Source organism: Gnatocerus cornutus, chromosome 6 (assembly GCF_029298725.1).
Source record: "Gnatocerus cornutus isolate USDA-ARS CGAHR chromosome 6, icGnaCorn1.1, whole genome shotgun sequence".
Taxonomy (NCBI): domain Eukaryota; kingdom Metazoa; phylum Arthropoda; class Insecta; order Coleoptera; family Tenebrionidae; genus Gnatocerus; species Gnatocerus cornutus.
This window is the reverse complement of record NC_142238.1, coordinates 17642071-17663568: the sequence shown is the minus strand read 5'-3', so window position 1 is coordinate 17663568 and position 21498 is coordinate 17642071. Positions and strand designations below refer to the sequence as shown.

The 21498-nt window shown below is 34.7% G+C and overlaps 1 protein-coding gene across 1 annotated transcript; it reads right to left on the bottom strand.

The window, feature by feature from the left end:
* Positions 1–11995: 11995 nt before the first annotated feature.
* On the bottom strand, positions 11996–12738 carry LOC148173553 (uncharacterized). Its single transcript, XM_088039334.1, has one exon. It carries the CDS (start codon positions 12724–12726, stop codon positions 12034–12036), a length of 693 nt encoding a protein of 230 aa, XP_087895460.1. The 5' UTR covers positions 12727–12738; the 3' UTR covers positions 11996–12033.
* Between the last annotated feature and the right edge of the window lie 8760 nt (positions 12739–21498).

Sequence of the window (21498 nt, the reverse complement as noted above, 5' to 3'; positions counted from 1 at the left end):
TTTGTGATAATGATAGACAGTTAATATATTTAGTATTTGAAAAATAATTATTGCTTGAGTGCCTAATAAAATTTGATGCAAACATTAGTTTTGAACTTTGGCCAATTAAAGGTCAATTCGTGATCAAACAATTTTAGAATTTTTAAAAATTTTATCAGAATTGAAATTTATACGTTTAAAATTAACTTGTCAGAACTGTACTTGAAAGAATAAAGAAAATTGGTAAAACCTTTCGTGATTTAAAAAAGACTGCGAGACCGGGGTTGCGTTCATAAAAATCATTCAGTATAAAATGTGACACAAAAGCGTTCATAAAGATGCGCAATCCTTTTTGTCATTCTTTCTGCCAGAGTGCTTGAAAATCGCCGATGAAAAACGCTCCGCATGCGCAATGTCTTGGATTTCAAATGCACTCTGTGCAAATGTCAAATGTTTGTTGCCATAAATCAGTGTTTTCAAGTGAGCCGCACCTCTTTGAACTTGAAAATAGGTCTCCGCACTCCGTTGAAAATTGTGCTTCAATTTTTTAGTTTAAAAAAATACATTTTTTAAAAAAATTTTGTTTAATAAAAAAATGTATATTTTATAATGTCAACCAGCTTCTCCCGCACCTATGGTCAAATTCCTAAATCGAAAAAGAAGCTCGAGATCAATCTACTGGCCAAATTTGAGATCGATCGGCCAAATTAGGAAAAATGAGGAAAAATGAAAATCAACTTTCCGAGACTTTGATCGGCCATAACTCAGTTATTTATTGTCGAATCTGAACTTAAATCCCAGATTTGGAATCTGCGGAAAATTTTGCATACACTGATGTATATAATAACTCAAGTTTACTCGAAAAAATAAGCGAGATGTCGATATCAGAAGTTTGGCATAGTTTTAGTCATGAATTTTTGCGAAAATTTGCAAATTTAGACTGTAGAAACATCAAAGAACTATTTCTTATGTAAAAAATCGCGAGAAAAACGATGGCGCGAACCGCATCTCAATATCTAAAATAGTTTCCGAGATATCGAGCACGAATTCTTTCGAACCTTCAAAAATTTGGCCCTCTGGCGACAACACAAAAATTCAAACGACCATAACTCAGTTATTTGTTGACGAAAATTGAAAATTCTCATGTTTTTGGATTCAACGTGATATTCTGCGTAAAATGAGACTCAAATTTGTTGAGTTTGCTTAATAAATAAACGAGGTATTGGCCAAAAACTGTTTTGAAGACGTCATTTTAGGGTGATTTTCAATCAATGTTTTTAAAATGAAAACAACGTTTAATAGCTTTGAATTATGCATCAGTCGAAAGAGGAGCTCTAAATCTATCTACTGGCCAAATTTGAGATCCATCGGACAAATAGTTTACGAGTTCTGGCCAAAAATAAAAAAAATGAAAAATTTTCATCGTTTGAGTCGGAATTTTTTTTCGCGAAAAATCGACTATGGAATTTTGGGCTTTTGATAACATTTTCTGACGTAAAATAAGCCGAGAAAAATAATGGCGCAAACCGCATCTCAATATCTCAAATAGTTTCCGAGATTTTTAACTTTAAAAATTACGAAAAATTAGGAAAAATGAAAATCAATTTTCCGAAACTTTGAACAGCCATACCTCAGTTATTTGTTGTCGGATCTGAATTTAAATCCCAGATTTGGAATCTGCGGCAATTTCTGCATACACTCATGTAAATACCTCAAGTTTACTCGAAAAAATAAGCGAGATATCGATATCAGAAGTTGAGCATAGTTTTAGTCATGAATTTTTGCGAAAATTTACACATTTCGTCTGTAGAAAAATTAAAGAACTATTTCTTATGTAAAAAATCGCGAGAAAAACGATGGCGCCAACCGCATCTCAATATCTGAAATAGTTTCTGAGATATCGAGCACTAATTGTTTAGAACCTTCAAAAATGTGGCCTTCTGGTGACAACCCAAAAATTCAAACGACCATAACTCAGTTATTTGTTGACTAAAATTGAAAATTCTCATGTTTTTAGATTCAGCGTGACATTCTGCTTAAAATGAGACTGAAATTTGTTGAGTTTGCTTAATAAATAAACGAGGCATTTTCCAAAAACTGTTTTGAAGACGTCATTTTAGGGGGATTTTCAATCACTGTTTTCAAAATAAAAACGCCGTTTAATAGCTTTGAGTTATACATCAGTCGAAAAAGGAGCTCAAAATCTATCTACTGGCTAAATTTGAGATCAATCGGACAAATAGTTTACGAGTTCTGGCCAAAAATAAAAAAAATGAAAAATTTTCATCGTTTGAGTCGGAATTTTTTTTCGCGAAAAATCGACTATGGAATTTTGGGCTTTTGATAACATTTTCTGACGTAAAATAAGCCGAGAAAAAAAATGGCGCAAACCGCATCTCAATATCTCAAATAGTTTCCGAGATTTTTAACCCTAAAAATTACGAAAAATGAGGAAAAATGAAAATCAATTTTGCGAAACTTTGATCAGCCATACCTCAGTTATTTGTTGTCGGATCTGAATTTAAATCTCAGATTTGGAATCTGCGAAAAATTCTGCGTACACTGATGTATAATAACTCAAGTTTACTCCAAGAAATAAGCGAGATGTCGATATCAGAAGTTTGGTATAGTTTTTGTCATGAATTTTCGCGAAAATTGCGTTTTGTATGTAGGTTTTGTACCTATTTGGCGAACATTTAAATAAACACAGAAACCGTTCCACACGCTCCAACAGACGTCTCACTTTATGAACAGACCCCGGCATTGGCGCCATCTCTTACCCAAGCTCTCACAGTGCGGCTCATTTCAAAGCAGATTTCTTAAAACTTTAAATGTTGAAATGGGAGATGTCACTATTATTCTTTACATGAAATTTGCACATAAATGAAACAAAAAAGTTTCTTTTCCCAGACCTCTCTATATCACAATTGATGGATTTGGAAACAGACAGAATGAATAAAAAATACTGTTATTTTAGCTTTCTGGAGATCGTTTTTTTGACAGATATTTTTCGCGCACAAAATAAAAGAACCGTAGTTTTCCTTTTTATTACCTTCCGTATGTGATACACATTTCGCTCTCATCTACCGTAAAAATTTTATACGAACCCTGAGCTAATCCTCTTCTTTACTCAATGTTGTGGAGAGACGTTGTGGTAAATGGGCCGCAGATTCATGTTTATTGAGCATAAATACCGAGCGCAGATGTTGTGGAAAATATTGAAAAAATCGTAAATTTTGATATATGGATCCGAAACCTGTAACGCCTAAAGATTGTTACGACTAGTACAATTTTCAAGTAATGACCACATTTCGACGAATAAATAATAAATCTCCCTGGACAGCATTACACGTGTTGGATTATAGATCCTATGTCCACATCCATGTCGCAACGATTTATTACCTCTTATAATTTGCTTTTTGTGGAAACTAAATAGAGGCACCCAGTGTACGATTCGATGGTCAGAATTATAATACAACAATAACAAAAACGTTTCAGAACGATCTTTCACAAATCCAATATACTAATAAAAGGGCATCGCGCGCGTTTACATTGTCAGATAGACCTCCACCTGGCATCCGATCCATTCGTACGTGAAATTACCAGAAAATTACAGAAAAAATCCGACGAATTTTGGGGTGAATGGTGAAAAAAAAAAGGGCAATAAAACATGCCAGAGGAGCCGGCCCACCAAGGGTAGTTATTGTTTGGGCTTCCATTTACTAATACTACAAATTGCTATGTAGTGGAGCTAATTGTGGGTTTTGATACAAGTACGTGTAACTAATACGTAACGCTCCTTGACTTTTCGAAGGCGATTCACGTAGATTTAACAAAGGATTCTGATGGTTCGTTAGCACCGACAACGCAGACATTTACCACCAACAAACTTTACAATGGAAGTCGGAGTTTCTTGATTCATTCAGAGGTAACTTTGGCGGTTTTATGCTGGAAATTATCTTGTAGCGTGATAAGCGATATTTGCCAGAAGGGGAAAACTTGTGTTGAGCTAATTTTTCAACAACGATATTTTTTTTTTTGATAAAAGGTTCATAAATATTTGAACTACAGTGAATGCATCAAATGCGCTTTTATATCGTGTGAATCATTAAATTTCCATTCTATGTAGGCCGTGTATTTTGGACGTGCGTTGACTTCTTGTTCGATAACTAGCAAATCTCGCAAATATTAAGTCGAAACTACTGTAATGGTGTTAGTTACGACATGAATTTTTTTCTCAAAGCCAACTGCGAATGGAAATTTAATGAATCACACAATATTTATAAATAATGTAAAAAATATTAATTCTGCACAGCTTTTTACGGCTAAACGCTTTGGTTTGATTGGGACATACGCAAATACGGGTAGAGCCAATATATAAATATTAGATACATACGGAATGCAGTATTTCAATTTTGTAATCAATACTTTCAGGCAGTTTTTTTTTTAGTTATTTACAGTCGCGTGTGGTAACTTACATTTTACAGCGCGAAATCAGTTTACGGCGTAGCCGGAGTGCTTTAATGATTGAGCGCTGTAAAATGGTTAACGCACAAGAGTTGTATTAAACTTTTTGGCCAAAAAATTTTAATTTAAATAATTGTCAATTCTGTCAATTTTGTAGTTGGTGCACAAAAAGTACACAAGATGGCGCTGTATAAAAAACGTTTCAATTTGACTTTAAAAATAGAAATATTGTCTTAATTGAGATAAGAATTTAGGTAGATTCCACTTTGGTGATCAATCTTCATTATGGCAAAGTGATTTTAATTTATAAACGCATCTGAAGAGCAGACGATTTGGGCAATTTTTACCGCACGGCGTGTGTAAACGTCCAGGGCGCTTGTAAATCTAGTGTTTCCGAAGATGTCAATTGAATGTTAATTTGACGTTTACAATTCATGAGGCTAAATAGTTATTTACAATAACTTTTCACAGTTTTCTATAAATACTTGTAGATATGGACTTGTTAAACTGAACTTAACAGCTCAAATCAGTGAAGCGAGCATTTTAATTAAAATCCTGGAAAAGAGTTTTCGGTGCATGCGTTTTATTACAAACATTTTCTGTGTATCTATCCAAATTAATTAATTTAATTTTTCTGGGTAGTTGATGATGATCAAAAAGACTTTTCCTACAAATTTTAATATTTTTGTTGTTGGCAAAAGCTCGAGCTTTGAAGGTTTTTTGTTACAACTACTGGTATAAATGAATAACTTCTTTTACTTAAGATATTTAGTTTTATTGCATTTCCGTTGAATTCAAGAGGCTTCATCAAAATGGTAATAATAGCAACGGCAATAAAGGGAATTAGTTTCTCATTTAGTCCTCTAGAGAAACTAAACTGAAACTAGGAAATGCGAGAGTCAATTTGACCTCAATCCCGAGAATGCATTTTATGAAATTGTAAAGCAAGCCCGAGTATTAATTTTTGTTTATTATGGCGACTTTTTGTACGTTTTTTATTTAGGAATGCAATATTGGGTACATGCAAATCTTATTAAGTTCGAATAAGTAAACAAAACAAAATATTCTATAAATAACCTTTTTTTGGATTGTCATTTATACAGGGCGTTCAAAAAATGGCGGACCAATTATTCACTACTTGAATCTTCAGATAATAACTAGTAGCTAAATTAAGTTTTTTCAATTATTGAGTGCTTCGTTGGAAATCTACAGCTACTTAAAGGGGCGCTAATTATGGCACAAATTTTTCCTTATAATAAACTCAAGATTTACAAAATTCTACTAGAGTTCATGTTTTGGGTGATATTTACATACCTAAATGCCTTAAATGCCTTAAATGTTGATGTAAAACGTTATTTTGCACTTTTAAAATTAAGCTCAAAAGCGCAAAATTAATCTGGCAACATTTCACTTCAAGAATTCAGTAATTAATTGTTGTCTAGTGCCTGACAATGACCATTTTTTTTAAAAAAGTCAATCATTTTTTAGGTGTCACAAACTAGAGGAGTTTATTTTCTAATGATGTATAATTTTGCTGAATATACCGACACATGAAGGAAACAGTCGAGAAGCAGTAAGGGGCAGTAAGGCTTGTGAATTTCCTAACTGGGAAATTCTCTCCAAGAATTCTTTTTAACGAGTTCATCAACAGGTACGTGAGACGGGCCGATTGGAACCAAATTTATCAGGATCATAGAGGACCCAGGATTATTCGCACACCAAGAAGAGAACAAATGGTACTTGATCTACTTTGTGACTTTTACTGGTCAAGTGTTATCAAAATTAATTGCAAAATCATAGTAACCAATTACATGATTTATTAATAATTGTAACTACCAAAGTGTTGCTCTGGTCTCAAAATTATACTCCTAATATTTACCGAAAGAATTGAACACTGTTGCCGTTTTTCGCAATATTTAAAGTTATTTTGCTCCCGTACAAAGCTTCAAATAAAAATTTTAAACAGCATTTCCAATTCACAGCGTCTTAGAGTTTGACGTTCTTATCAGTTGGTCTGCTATTTTTTTAACACCCTGTATTTAGAGATAGTAAACTCAGGACCGTCGCGTCGCGTCCGTCGTCGTGTTTACGTCGTATCGTTTGAAAAAATATAAACAAAGGTGTGGTGTTGTGATCTTAATGAAGAGGGATGATGATAATACTTATTCTGGTGAGTTTTTATGCATGTTTTCGTCTGTAACGACGGATAAAGATAATTCAGACTCGACAATGCTCTGGCAAATTTTGATAATTAAACCGGCTAAAAAGTGGACAGCTGCCAAATTCGATGTATCGAACACATTTTCATTATTTCTTTTCTCGTATTTTACCACGAAATTTATTTTCCACTTAACCGCAACTCTCTTTCATTTAATCCTATTGATTTTATTCATTCCATCGAATGAAACGAAACATTAAGCACCCATGAATGAATTACCACAAAAATTTCTAAATCACCCTGTTTTGTGGAAACAGCGTTCAAATATATTAAATGAATTGCAATATTTTAGTCCTGGATATAAGAAGGGTGGCAGATGACACTCACCACTGTTAGCTCTTCCTATTGTAATGGAAATGGCATCACCAATGTACAAATAAACGCATAGTTCAACCACTTGAAAGGGATTTATGAATACGTCTCGTAAAAGAAGAAATTTGTTGGTACACACATGCAATAAATAATAACGTGGGGGTGGAAACTCATTTGGGGCTTCTATTCAACACTATCATCAATTATTCGTTATTGTTGGCGTAATAATTGTTTACAAGACTAGACTATATTGTTATCGCGAGTGTAAACATCTGGAGGAGGATAACGAGTTTAACCAGGCGCTAATTGCAGCCGACATTTTGGGTGAAAATCATTTAATAGGCCGGTGCCTTATCTCTGATCCCGGGAGGTCTTTGTGGCGGTTAGGTGTGAACAAACTGGAAGCACATGTAGTGTTACCTACCTTTGTGTGTTCATATTGTAAACACACTACTTAGTCATTATTTCACGGTTGGCAACATCCTCGTCACGCGCATAATTGCTTTAAACCTAATCGGGGACATTGTATTTGCATTGGGAATACACTCAATAAAGTTTATAACAATTGTGAAAACGAGAAACTCCGGTGTTTGCCGGCTCTGCAGTTTTTCCTCCGCATAAATATTTATTTACGGATTTGTAAAATCGCCGCTAGGAGTCATGTGTGTTGATATCTTGTTAACATCATCTGCTCGCCCTTTATTAGATGCTTATCCTCGTCAGATAAGCCCCTCCCATAAGTTATGATTAAAGGGCTTTGTTATGATTCGGCCAATAGGGGCGATCTCTTAAAGGGTTGTACCCTTAAAAAACGAGGTACATGAGCAATTATTTCTAAACATGTCCGTTATAATAACATTTGAAATGTTGCCGACCAAATCAGCTCATATTTAATTGTGTTGCTATTGTACTTGATAAATCTTTATGAATAAATATGAATGAGGGTCTAACTACACAATGGCAACGATCCAAACCGCAACCTTATGATATCGTTACGTTTTAATCGTTGTATGAATATGAATTAAAGCCAAAAATACCACCAACATGGAAAACATGCTTGTATTGTTTTCTATTCTTTTCTCTTATCGATAACTGGAAATGTTCACTTGATTGAATTAAATGTAATTATTTGTTTAACAGTGAGTTCAACGAGGGATGTTCAGATTAACTACAAAGTTCAAACAAGAGAAAGGTACACAAAACGTGGCGATTTTACGATATTACAAAAACATGTGTAAAGTTTACAGCGGAAGGCTATTAATTGTTCAAACACAATAAAGTTGCACGCATTTTCCCTGAATAATTTGACCGTGTGGGGTTTTCGTGGCAGCAAATCTAATGAGCGGATTCCTTCGCCGAAGAGGAATTACTGTACCGGGTGTAACAGAAATAATCCTATTTTTTTGTGTCGATGAAACTTCACCAATCCAAAAATGAAATTGAGAATTACGAAAAGTGTTTAAAGTAGGGAAAGTGAAGAAAGCACGACTTGATTTTGTCGGATTGTCTCTGCACTAGCTTCCGATTTCTAAGTTCTTCAAAACTGTTTCATGCATTCTCAGTCCTGTTAAACTGTTAATCGAAAAATTTGGTACTTTTTGGGGTTTGAGACCGATTTAAGACGGCTTGTCGTCTAGCTGCGTGTTTACCGCACAAAGAATAGTCTTGGAATTTTTTTTTAAATTATTTGAAATTGAGTTCTAATTTTGGAGAACCGTAAAAGAAAATTTTTTTTGTTTTATCAAGTCTACTACCACTTAAATGTCATTTATGTTACACCTGTAGAATAAGGAATTAATGAAAATATTTTGGATGATGATATTCTTTCCATACGCAATGTTCCTTACGGTTTTTTGGTACTGGACATATGATAATATTAACAGGATCTAAAGCATTCCAGGCTTATTATTGATTGTTAACATGTTAACATGGAGCCTGAATATATTTTTTAACTGGAATGTATCAACAAAACATTGTTGGCTGGTATTTTAATTAAACTGTAATGAACACCGATCTACGTAATAAAGTATTTCCGCGTCCTGTTTAATCAAAATTGTCCAGATTTTTCATAACGAACCCCCAGCTCCCCTGACTGACGTTAATCTTAATCAAATTTGACAGGATTCACGTGACACATAAAATAAGACCTAAAAAGGATTTGACATACACACATTTCCTATAATCCGGGATTTTCGAACAATATGTCCCTTAATATATTCAGTTTAAAAGCAATTTTCTACAGATATTACCCCATTTCTATCGGATTATATGAGGGCATTGTTTAGCTATTGTATCGACTGTACCTTTTCCATTTTTGTTGTCATACTGTTATCCAGCCGTATCCTATTACAGTGTACATTAGATTGTTGTGAAACTGACGGTTCTGAAATGTATATGAAGGAAGGGGTTGTATTAACATAAACAAAAACAAAGCAATATTGTTTTTTAAACAAACAACCACCGACGCTTTACATGTTTTTATTTTATTTATTTATTTGTTCCCATAATCCGACACCCACGTGTGACTAAAACTGTAATAATAAAAACAGGCCAAGGTAATTTGAGCGGAAATAAACTGAAATATTGCTGGAAATTGGAAATGGATTTTTCAGCAGGTTATGAATTTCTAAAGTGTAGATTTTAAGGAACATTTACAGGGAAAATTACTTCAAACTATAACTTAGTTTGGAGAATTTAATAAATCTTATACGAATTCAGGTTGCAATTTGTTGAGCTTAAGTTAAATAATTAAATTAGTTCTCGTCTGAAATTGAAACTTGAGACAGTTTAGGTGTCATTGATTTGTTCGTTACATTCCATTTCCTGTAACTTTTGTCAAAGGCGAAAATATAAAATTGTAAAGTGTTGAATATTATTTGTGAAAAAAAAAAACAAATCGAATTTCCCATCATAAAACCCTCTGAAAAATCACCAAATTAGATTATCGGCATAACGAAATTAAAAGCCTCGTGTCCTAACTCAATTCGCTTCGAATAAAAGCTCGTCAACATTAGCTCCGTCCTCGCAATAAATAAAACTTTATTGACAAAACATTCTATTCTCAATTAGAGAGTTTAACAGCATTTTGAATTATCGTATCCGGTGGCTGTTGGTGATTTCACGGCCACGTGACCTGCGGAATTGGAATTGCGTTTCTCCCATTCGTGTTTGGGGACTTTTCGGATGTTATTCGGTCAAACAGGAAGTAGATGGCACGTGCTTGGAGCCTTCCGATGTTGAGAACAATTACTGTATTATTAGTCTTCACACCCCTGCAGAAACCATGACTTGTGAGTTGGTACTTGAAGGGCTATTTATCATTTTACAATCAATGGATTGGGTAATTGTGTCTAGTGCACGAGAGGAGACAAAAGCGGTGTGAAACATACGGTGTGAATTGGCAATTTGTTTAATTAAATGAATTGATAGCGACGTACTGTGGTTGTATGGGTTTTGACGGAGGTAGTTAAGTTACCAGAGACTTTCAAGAGACGGTTTGATTGGATTGCATCAATAGAAAGGAGACGCATTTTCATCAGAGTTGATGGAGATTGGAGGAGGGAGAAAAGTGAATAAATTCAAGGAAAATACATTTCAGACCACTTACTTGTAATGGGTAGAAATTAACAGAACATTAAAGTAGATACTTCAAAGTGTTTTATTTTGAGCAACAGCACATTTAATGAAATTGTAGTTTTCGCAATCATTTAAAAAGCATTAAAAGTTGAAATTATAATTTAAATTAAAAATGATGAAATCTGCAAGAAAATAGTCGTATCTTTTAGATTTCAAAGCTTCGACATAAATCAATAATTATATTCAAAATGTGGCGCATCCACCATTTTTATATATTTAAAATTTATATTTTGCTTAATTTGATGAATTACCTATCTATTACTGTAGTTTTTTTGTAATATCTACATATACAGTTGTCCGGAAAGTGGCGCACCACCTTGAAAGAGGGTAATTGGGTGGACTCCAGAGTCACAAAAAATTCAAAATTCTTACCTATGCAATTTTAAAACGTGGCTTTCTTATTTTTCTGAATTCAATAGATACTTTGGAAATTGATCGTTTCATTGAAATTTCATTCATTGAAAGTTTCATAAATGACCGAAATTTATCTGTTTGAAGCTAGCGGCAAAAATTAATAATTTAATTATGAAATGAAATAGACGCCTCCACCATTTTTACTGTTTTTTAATAACTTGTATTTTTTGAACTAGATAAATATTTTAAAAATTTTTCGTCTCTGTGTTAGACTGATGAGAACTAAATACAATGAATTATCTGCGTTTATTGAGTCTACAGCAATAATTATTTAATTTTGGAAAAAAATATGACTGTGGTATTTTGAAAAGTTAGCAATTCTGTAAATGAAAAACTTTTTTATACGATTTTCTTAGATTTAGAAAATGTCGTAATTATCTACTTGCATGGATGGTTAAAAACTATGAGAAAATCTCCTCACATTTCAATAGCTGAAAACTTTATTGGAAAAGTTTTAAGCGAAAATTACTAGATTTTTCATCTCAATGACAATAAAAAGACTAACATCCTTAATTGAAATTCTCGATTCAATGAATTATAAATCAATACTAGATATATCTTGTCGGCTAAAAAAGTCGTCTTTAATACCTTCCAACATTGTAATGAATTGTCATCCTCAGTCGGAAAGTTCCAAACACCTGTGCACAAAAGTTACCATTATGCAAAGAACTTCATTCATAAAATCCATACAGAAATGTGACCAGCAACGTCGGTTTAGGTCACAAAAGCGACATTTAAAATGTATTAGTGGATTTATTGTCGGCTTTACCGCCATTGTACGGGGGTGTTATGTATTGTACAGGTACTACGAGACAAGATTCCATTCACAACAAAAATCTTTGACACGTATTGTAAAGTCGTGAATGAAAGTCAAGTACCTGCCAATAAAAGACGTGAGAAAATACTACATTCGTGTTAAAATAATTTATTAAACTTTGGTATAAAATACAGGAATCTTATGTACAATAAAAATTCTATAAAAATACAGTTTGGGTGTTACCACTGATTTAATGGCAATGATCGTCGTCCACGTTCATGACATCAATGTCTTCATCACAGGAATTTTGCTCAGGCTTCATTTTCTTGGAGTTACATGTTCGGAGACAGCAGCACTTTGAAGGACTCGATGATTTTCCGGTGGCTGCCGGAAGATCCTCTTTCTTATACTTAACTCTACGGTTTTGGAACCAAATCTTCACTTGTTTCTCACTGAGGCGAAGACACGTCGCTATTTCGATTCTTCTGAGTCTTGATAGGTACATATTGGTAGCAAACTCTCGCTCCAATTCCAGCAACTGCGTGCTTGTGAACGCAGTTCTGATTCTTTTACTCGAATTGTCTTTGCTAGACGGTGTTAAACGTTCTTCAGGTGTTGGAGTAGAGTCGCGACTTTCCATAGGTGGAGTCTTTGGCGATGCCAACACCGGGGAGACGCTCTTCGGAGGTGCTTCTCGTTTCGGTGTCATTGGTGGTAAAATCCTCGGATGTGACGCCACTGGTCTTATCGGTGCTTTGTGTTGCGCAAAAACTTGATTGTTGTGGTGTTGCGCCAAACTTAGCGAAAATAGATAACTGCTGATGTAGTTTTGTGGGTAAGGCAACATCGGTCTTGTTTCATTAAAGTTGGGAGGAATATACCTCGTGTCTTTCGGAGTATTGTTGATCAGAGAATCAACAAGGAATGATCTCGACATGTTCATTTTTCACTCACTCACTGTGATGTTAGCAGCCCTACTGGTTTTTAAATTGGCGAGTTTTTCGATTTTATATGCCCCCTCTATTATTACACGGCGAATTCACCCTGGCGGGTTGTTGATCTATTGTTAAGGGCTCCGCCTTAGACGGCCCAACTCTGCCCCTGGCTCGGCTAATGTATGACGGTGAGGTAAGGGTAAACAAATTACATACCGGCTAATCCCAGAACTTGGCAAATATTGGTGTTTCGACAAATAGATAGGGATGAAACACTGAAATTTCTTGCTAGATATTAATTTTCGAGGAGGGTGACGGACAGCTTGCGTCTTTGAGCGGGAAACTTGGAAAAAGTGCAGTTTCATTACACGTAAGAGGTTTAAAGTCTAATATCACGGCTATTATGAGATGACTTGACGGAAGTGCATACGGCTTCAAATTTGATTAGTGTGTGAAGTTGGATGTTCAGAGTTGCATCTTTATTAATTTCCTTTGGAATCGTAACGGAAATTCCGGAGGATTCCAGAATCCGGCGAAGAGAACTAAAGCGTCGCTGCATACACTTTAAGCTCAGTGACAATTTAAGACAGTTATGAATTCTTCATATAATAGCTACGAATGTAGAGTGGCTTTCCATTTATTATTTTTTTGATAGTTTGATAGACAATTTACTCGAAATTCAAGACATGTTTTTCGAATGTATTTTCTTTGTGGTAACGAAACCCATAAAGCACAACTGCGTGACATAATGTTAATAAAAATGTGCCAAAAAACCCACTCGACAATTTGATAGAACGGATTAAATGTAGTCACGAATGTTGCGTATTTATTTGGCAGATTTTGATAAGCTTAGTTTATTTTATGCCCGTTTGAGCAAACGGAATTGTTCTGCAACTACCATATCTATAAACTTACGTATCACTGTGATCATGCAATATTACAGGTTGACAACTTCTAATTAAAGTTGAATTATGTTCGTTGATGCAAAATGATTCTCCTGAACCGTATGAGCAATCAATTTTCTGCTGTGTTACACAAATAGCGAATCCACAATTTATCCTAATTTTAGGAAGTACATATTATATTGTAAATATTCGTTGAGAAATGTCGTATCTTTGATGTTTTGATTGTAATTAGTTTAATAAAAGTAATGATTAATTCCGGTAAGTTGCCTACATTTATAATCAAATGAGTGCCAAATTAACGAAAACTCATTAGTTTACATTAGACAAGTGCTCGGTGGATTAATGAGATCGCGCACAGTTTTTCGTTTCATTTTATACCAACCAACAAAATTAGAGTCGTAGTAAATTGTTGTTATTGTTAACAATTGTGTTGGAAAGTTTGCGTCATATCCCCACTGGTTGTTATTATTATCATCCTTCTCGACCGCCCTGAAAACGGTGGCAGCAATCTACTTCACACCATCATTGTAGTAGTTGTAAACTGTACATTGTAGAAATGTAACAATAGTCGTTTTGAGCACTGATGGTGTCCCGTGGCTAATTGAATGGGGCGCTTCTCCAACCAGAGGTTCAGTTGTCATATTTTAGCACGATTTCATCCCTGTCACAAGTACTTTACCAACTTACCAACTGTCTAGGTGTCGAACTTTCACGATATATTGTTACCACATCATAATGGACGAAGCGCCTCAGCAAAGTTTTCATTAAACACGATCATTAACGATTATCGGAGCGGTGGATCAAAGCAAAGAAGACCGAAAAGAGTTTGCCACTCGGAATAATTCAAGACCTCTTCAAGTTGGAATTCGATCATAGCAGTGTTAAAATGAAAAACTGCAGCGCAGGTATAGAGTTTAACGGTGAATTAAAAGTTGGCCGTAATGAGGGAAGTTTGAAAGTCTTCGCTATTTTGTCGATATTAAGAGTTATGGGCCGGTCGCTGTTGATCACTTTAAGTGGTTGCATTCACCTTGGATTTAAAGGTGGAGAAGAACAGAATCGACGGCCATGACACTGGTAATAAATCACTGAGATTTAGGACCACGCCAAATCACAACTGACCCTGCTTGAATCCGACAAGTTGCACGATTTGGGTTATTGAAAAATACAAAAAAGTTGAAACTAAACCTTTGTTTGGTTTAACAAAATGCTGTTTTAACTGTCATTGATACTAAATGCCTATGGAAATTTTACATGCGAAAGTTTCATCGACGTACCAGTCATACTTGTACAATTTTTGCATAATGCATTTTTGCACAAAGCCATAAATTCTAATAAACCGCAGCTTTACAAGGTTTTTACATTTATCAGCTAAACAGGGGCGAATTGAGCTTTGGCTTGAATTTTCTCTATGATTATTATTATTACATGAAAAACAGTTTGTGTCGATTATAGTGTTTCGTAATTGACAGCGGAAACAATCAGTTACAGTTTCAAAACAATACAAAGTTGTGATCATTTATTTCAGATTACGAAATCCTCTAATTTATGTGATATTGATTAAAGCTCATGGCACTAATTGTAAATCCATACAAGTCTCACGCAATTACTATAATAGCTACTACCGTAGTGGAACGCAATTAGTGTTTTCAGGTTATTATTCTTCGCGGGTAAAACTACCATCTTTAACACGAATTTTCTTTTTCTTTTGCTTAAGCTAATATAGAGCTTTAAAAGGTAATTTACTTTTATAAGAAGCTATACAAAACCAAATCCCTTTGGTAGATCGGTATTTTCCCCAAAGAGTTCGTTTATATTTTGTAACCATCACTTTGCCATCACTGCTAATGTAAACAAGAAGAGTCCGAATATTTGTCTGCCTCATATAATACAATGATAATAATGCAAACTAATTCTCAATTCCACGCCTAGATAAAACTTTGACAATTTTTGCTGGGTTTAGCGAAAAAGTACGTTTATCCGATAATGCGTCCCTCGACATCTCACAAAAAAAATCAAATTTTTTCTCGTAAACCCAATTCGATTCGAACGAAAACAAGCCATTTTATTCGAATTTTCACTTCTATCTCTAATGAGTAATTAGTTCTCAACTCAAACTTTGAGCCGTCCAAAAACAAATAGCCAGCTCATAACTTTCTCTGGTCACCCGGAACTCAGTTCAAGTCTGGTATTCGATTTACTCCGGAACGAAATTTGCCTGGAATATAACCGTTGCAGTCTATCAAAAAATATACATAAGAAGACAACGTTCGAGGCGTGAAAGGCTCGCCATCGTTTCAGATAATAGAAAACATATTTTCTAACATGCGGTTTGAAGCCCCGTCAAAAGCACGTCAAACGACACAAGCTATAAATAGGAATCCCAGTTGAGACAACCACTTCAGGCGACAATTGCATCGCTCTTCGAGGGGATGAATCTTTTGTTGAGAACGAGAATTGATTTTCATACATTTTGTAGGACTTGAATTGAATTCGGTAAGTGTTATATTATCCTGTATTTCACATCTGGAAACTAAACAATTTTAATGAAATTTAATTCTTGAAAGCTCCGACAACTCGAGCAAATAATTGGCTTAAAATATGCAAGCTTCTGATTTCTGCAGAATCGTTCTCACGCAAGAATAACATTTACCTATCTCAGCGGAAACTGCGGAAACTAAACTTATACTTATACTTTTTCCAGCAATTGCATGCTAATTTAAAATTCTCATTTCGATCAATTTACGTTTAATTAAAAATTAAGTCGGGCTAATATATAAATTCACGCTTTGATATTTGACCGGACCGGATTCTCTTTGGAAATCCGGGAGATAGTTTTACTTTTTAATCAAATACCGGGGTCAACAGAGTTTAATTCGATGTGATGTCTTTTTAATACTTCGCGTCGTTAGCGCATCAATCAATCCCTCGTCATTTCCACCTACACATTTGAAAGAATTCACGGAATCAGGAAACAATCTGCCATTTATCAAAACTCTGAATCATTAATTCCTATTTTCGGCAGCATTATGAAAACTGGATCCACCGTCATCTTCTTTATTACGAACTTTTATTACATTTCCACGAAACTATTTGAATGCACGCAACGAAAATTTTATTGAGTGTTGTTTGGTCGGTTTTTAGCATCATTCTACGCCATGCCAAGTTGGAATATCTTTAATTCCTTTCATTTTTTCGGAATTTTAGATATCAAAAATTGATTTCGTCGTCAATGAAATAAATTCGGTCCAACAGCGAAACCATTTATAAAACTCCACCAGTCTCGCCTTGAAATTGAATATCAATCAAAAAACGTGTCGGTGAACGACATTTTACTTTTTAATATTGATTGTTAATATTGAAAAGCGCAATCTTTGAGCTTTCAAAGGAAATTACATTAAATTGAAAGGTGTTATTGTTCATGGTGTTATCACGCAGATTTTGATAAAAAACGTTTTCACGAGACTCTTTGGAGCTTCTGTAAAAATTTACGACGACGTTTAGCAGCATGAAACAAGAACACGACGTAATATTTTTGACATTTTTATTAGAGTAAAACAAGATTTACGCGTCTAAATGTGGGCATTTTTTCCAACTAAATCAAAATGTAACGAGAGTCTCTGCAATTACGCAACTTTGTAATTTAATCTCTAATCACGGCTCCATATCAAGATAATTATAGTCAAGCTAAATATTGACAAACTAAAGGTGCTTTCTATTGAGGAGAACCCTAAGTAACCCGATCCTTTTTTCCAAGCTCTGGTTTACAACTGTCGCAAAATGTAACACCCTTCGAAAGCTTTCATCCGCCGATTATTATTATTACATTACTGTGTCTCATGTCAAAGCTCGTGAGCTTTTCATTTTTTAAACGATTTATTTATTATGTTTCGTGAATAGCTACTGATAAAGATCTCCACGCGTGTGCTAAATGTCAAAGTGGGGTGTTAAACGCTTTTTGTGTGTTCAGAAAGGGTAATTAAGGAGCTTCGTACGACTGACCTGAATTACACTCATATAAGGTTAATGAAAACCCGACAGAGCATGTTTTTAAATGTCGAAGCTTTATTGCAAAAATCGCGTTTGTGGAGCCAAAATCTCTTTTATTTGCAGTAATTGCATGTGAGAAAAGCCCAAAAGTCATTGATATTCAAACTGATGATTTTATGTAGATTGTGGTGGCAGGTAATTTACATTTTTATTCAGTGTTGTTTGTGATATCGGCAATAAATTCGATTTAGTCCATTTAGCGCAAACGCGAATTTCGAATTCGTGTCTTGAACCAAAACAGGTAAATGTCAATGCAGAAAATTGGAATTAAATTACCGTTGTAATTCTTGTGGTTACACGAAACTTATCACGAAAACCGCTGGATTTTACGTTTTCTTTTCTAGAAGAGTTTACCATTGCTATTTTTTTGTAAATGTAAATTCTTAAAATTTACGCTTCTTAGACAATTGGCTTTAGCTTAATTACTCTTAATTTCATCGAGAAAATCTTAATTCTGACATTCATTCCACATCTTTCATTCCTTCATTTACAAAATGAATAATTTTCCGGCGCGGATTTTCGCAGTGAAAACAGTGAGAATTTTTTATGCTTTATAATCTCTAATCCATGTAATTGCTGGTCATTTTAAAGAACATTAAATCTAGAAATAATTGCGCTTGTAATTCGTAATTTCTGCAAAGAGAATTAGTAAATCGACACTATAATAACGGACGTTAACCAATAAATCCCGCTGTTCTGCAATTTCTAAACTGATAGTCGCTCTGAAAGCCGTGTATTGTCAAGTACTGGTATTATTCAGGAATCTATTATTTTCACAATTACCGTTTTCATCGACTGTGAAAATAGGCACGCAAATGTAAAACACTGATCCTAAATGTGCTTGTATTCTTTTATGAACTGCAGCAATTCCAAGTAGGTTAAATCAATACTCCAGCCAGATTGAAAGAAAAATATTTAATGTTTTACGGACTTGAAAACCATTTTCTGAACGTTGTCAGCGAATCGTGTAAAATAAACGACAGTTTCATCGTTCCATTAAAGTGGTAATGAGTGTGTCTCCTGCAGGTGAAGACTCATGTGTACAAATAAATTCGTTTATAATACAGAAATGTGCCGAATTAAAGTGACTCGCTTTATTTTCCAGCCGAGGAGTTCAAGAAACACCTGCCGATATCCTTTATGGTTCAATAGCGAAATTTGTAGCGAAACCCATTAAACGTTAGAATTTTGACGCGTTCGAAAAGTAATTGTGAAAAATACGATACAAAAGAGCTCTCGACTGCACTTAGCTTGAGAGATTTATCTGATGTATCTTTAGGTTCTAATGAAATGTGCATTTCCGAGACGATTTACATAATTTCTGTGAACATGCAAGTCATGCTCTATTCACGAGTTGTCTTAACATGACGAGAACTTATTTCCGGTTGGTATTAAAATCGTTCCAACGGAATGATATTGGATTACATTGAAATGTGAGACATTGAGGATTGCGTTTACAGCCGAGCTTTTAAATTTTGGCTCGAAATCAGGACTATCTGATAGTAAAATGCCTAAACTGTGGTACGCAAAGTGGGGCACGCGATTCGTGTGAACCTTCTTGAGAGATCGATATCTTTGGGTTTTTTTTTATTGAGCTGTTTTGCTTGAACTGGGCCAAATGAGATGTTTTTTAACTTTTTAATGATTAAATTTTCAAGAAGAAATTTCTCTTGTCGAGACAATCTGTAAAGCGATCTATTTGCAAGTTTCGTATGAGCACAAAGCTCTTTTGAAAAGTTGTTAAAAGCATTGAAACTAGCCAAAATCATGATGATCAAAAACTCCGTCGGGGAAAAAGATTTTTTTTTGGATTGTTCTCGGTAAATTACAGAATTTGTGGAGTATGCCTTGTTGTAGATCGATAAGCAGTGATTGAGTAAGTTAGATTAAATGGTGGTGGATTTGACTGTTTACTTGAAACACGCAAGAAATAAAAAATAAAGAAAATGCTCGAATCATAATGGGAGTAGTAATTTAGACGAAAATAATTTCCGAAAGGATGTTGAAGTTCGTTCGTCATCGAAATACCCTGATTACCCATCCCCATTTTATCGAATTCTCGAACTAGTTCCGTAACAGCTTACTTTCTCATTGAACCGCGCTAAAGAAAAATTCTCACTTGCTCCAAAATGTCGTTTAAGTACCTGTCAGTCATCGATTGCCACCATGTAGTGTCGCATAAGCGAACAAAAGCCGTTACAAGGGTCTCCGGGTTTCAGCATTCATTACAACGTTTAGTTTTCAATTGGGAAGTCATTCATTCATGTAATCATTTGTTTGATAGCCCAAATTGGATATAATCTATTATAATTCATCAAGTAGTGTCAACAGTCTTTTGTTACTCAAGCAGGTATAATGCACTAAACTCGAAGTCATGAGAAGTATGAATAATAAACGAGAAACCGTTGCCACCACTTAATTACACCGTGTGTAAAGTTTTGCAGATTTTTCAACTTTTGGTTCAGAGTTTAAAGTTAGTGGAAGCTATTTTTATAAACTTGAACTATGAGGTCAAGTCTTTCGTGCGTGGAGAAAGTATTAAAACTAAATTTGATGTTTTAAAACTTAGGGGTTATAAAATTCCTGACGTGCTAATTGCACCAGGTACGTCGTTTTTGGATCAGATTGCAGTGTTATTTTTATCTGCAATAAAACTAAGAATAAAACTCCCGGAATAATTTACATAGGTCTCAGCTAACATTGAAGTTTCTTGCTCGGACTTGAGTATCGGTCCAAGCGTAGCAAAAATATTCCCGAAACACGGGAGATGGTTCAGTGTCGCCGGCTTCGACAAGAACCCCATAATTGCATTAGCATTTCACTGTGACCTCAACTCTTCGGTCTCATCTAATATTCATTAGATTACGAAGGTCCTTATGTTAAGCGCATCCTTTACGAGTTCTGCAAAAATGAATACTGAATTAAGATGGAATTTCCGTCTTCTCTAAAGTGTTTTTTCTATGTTTGCATTCGTTGAAATGTTTGCGAAGGATTTCTTTTATATATTTATGTGATATTGTGTCAGTATGTACGGTTTCAAAAGGAGTGATTCTGGAAAAGTCTGCTTTTCATTAATTTACTCACGTAAATACTTTAAGTGCAACTGGAGAAAATAACTCTTTTATTCTAGCTTCAGAATTTTCCGGTGTGAAATATTCTTGCCTAAATTTAGCAGGGTTGAGGGTCATCGAAATCTAATTAAGACTACTGAGTTGAAATTAAATTAGTTAATTTTACGGAGAAATTCAAGGAGGACTTGTGTCCGGAATCCGGTGCACGAAAGAAACTTCTTTTTCTTTTTATTAGGTATATTAAAGTGACAAAAACAACCAAAAACACACGTGCAAAATTGCAAAATCCTTCTTACAGGAACAGTTTTACATTTAAAACCACCACACAAATTAATTTGAAGATGGAAAAAGCACTGCACCCACAAGAACTGCAGAACGTTGTATTTTGCAAACATCTTTTGGTTATATTTCTTCGATTCCACTTCAAGATCCTGTTGGAAATATCACTAGCGACGTTCTCGCAATCTTCTCTTAAGTTGTTTAGCACACAGTTTTGGGAACAAACTTCTCCGGGATTGTTTTTAAAAGGACTGAAATTAAGCAATAAAGTGTGAAAATAACCATCATTAAAAATATCTTCAGGAACATGCTCGATTCGATTGTTGCTCAAATCTAAATAAACATCATCAGGAACCAGGCCTTCAAAAACACCTTTGCTGATTTCGGAAATCGTGTTACTGTTAAGAAGGATAACAGCAAAATTTCTCTTTAAAAACTGGAACAATTGCGGTCCCAAACTACTTAAATAATTTTC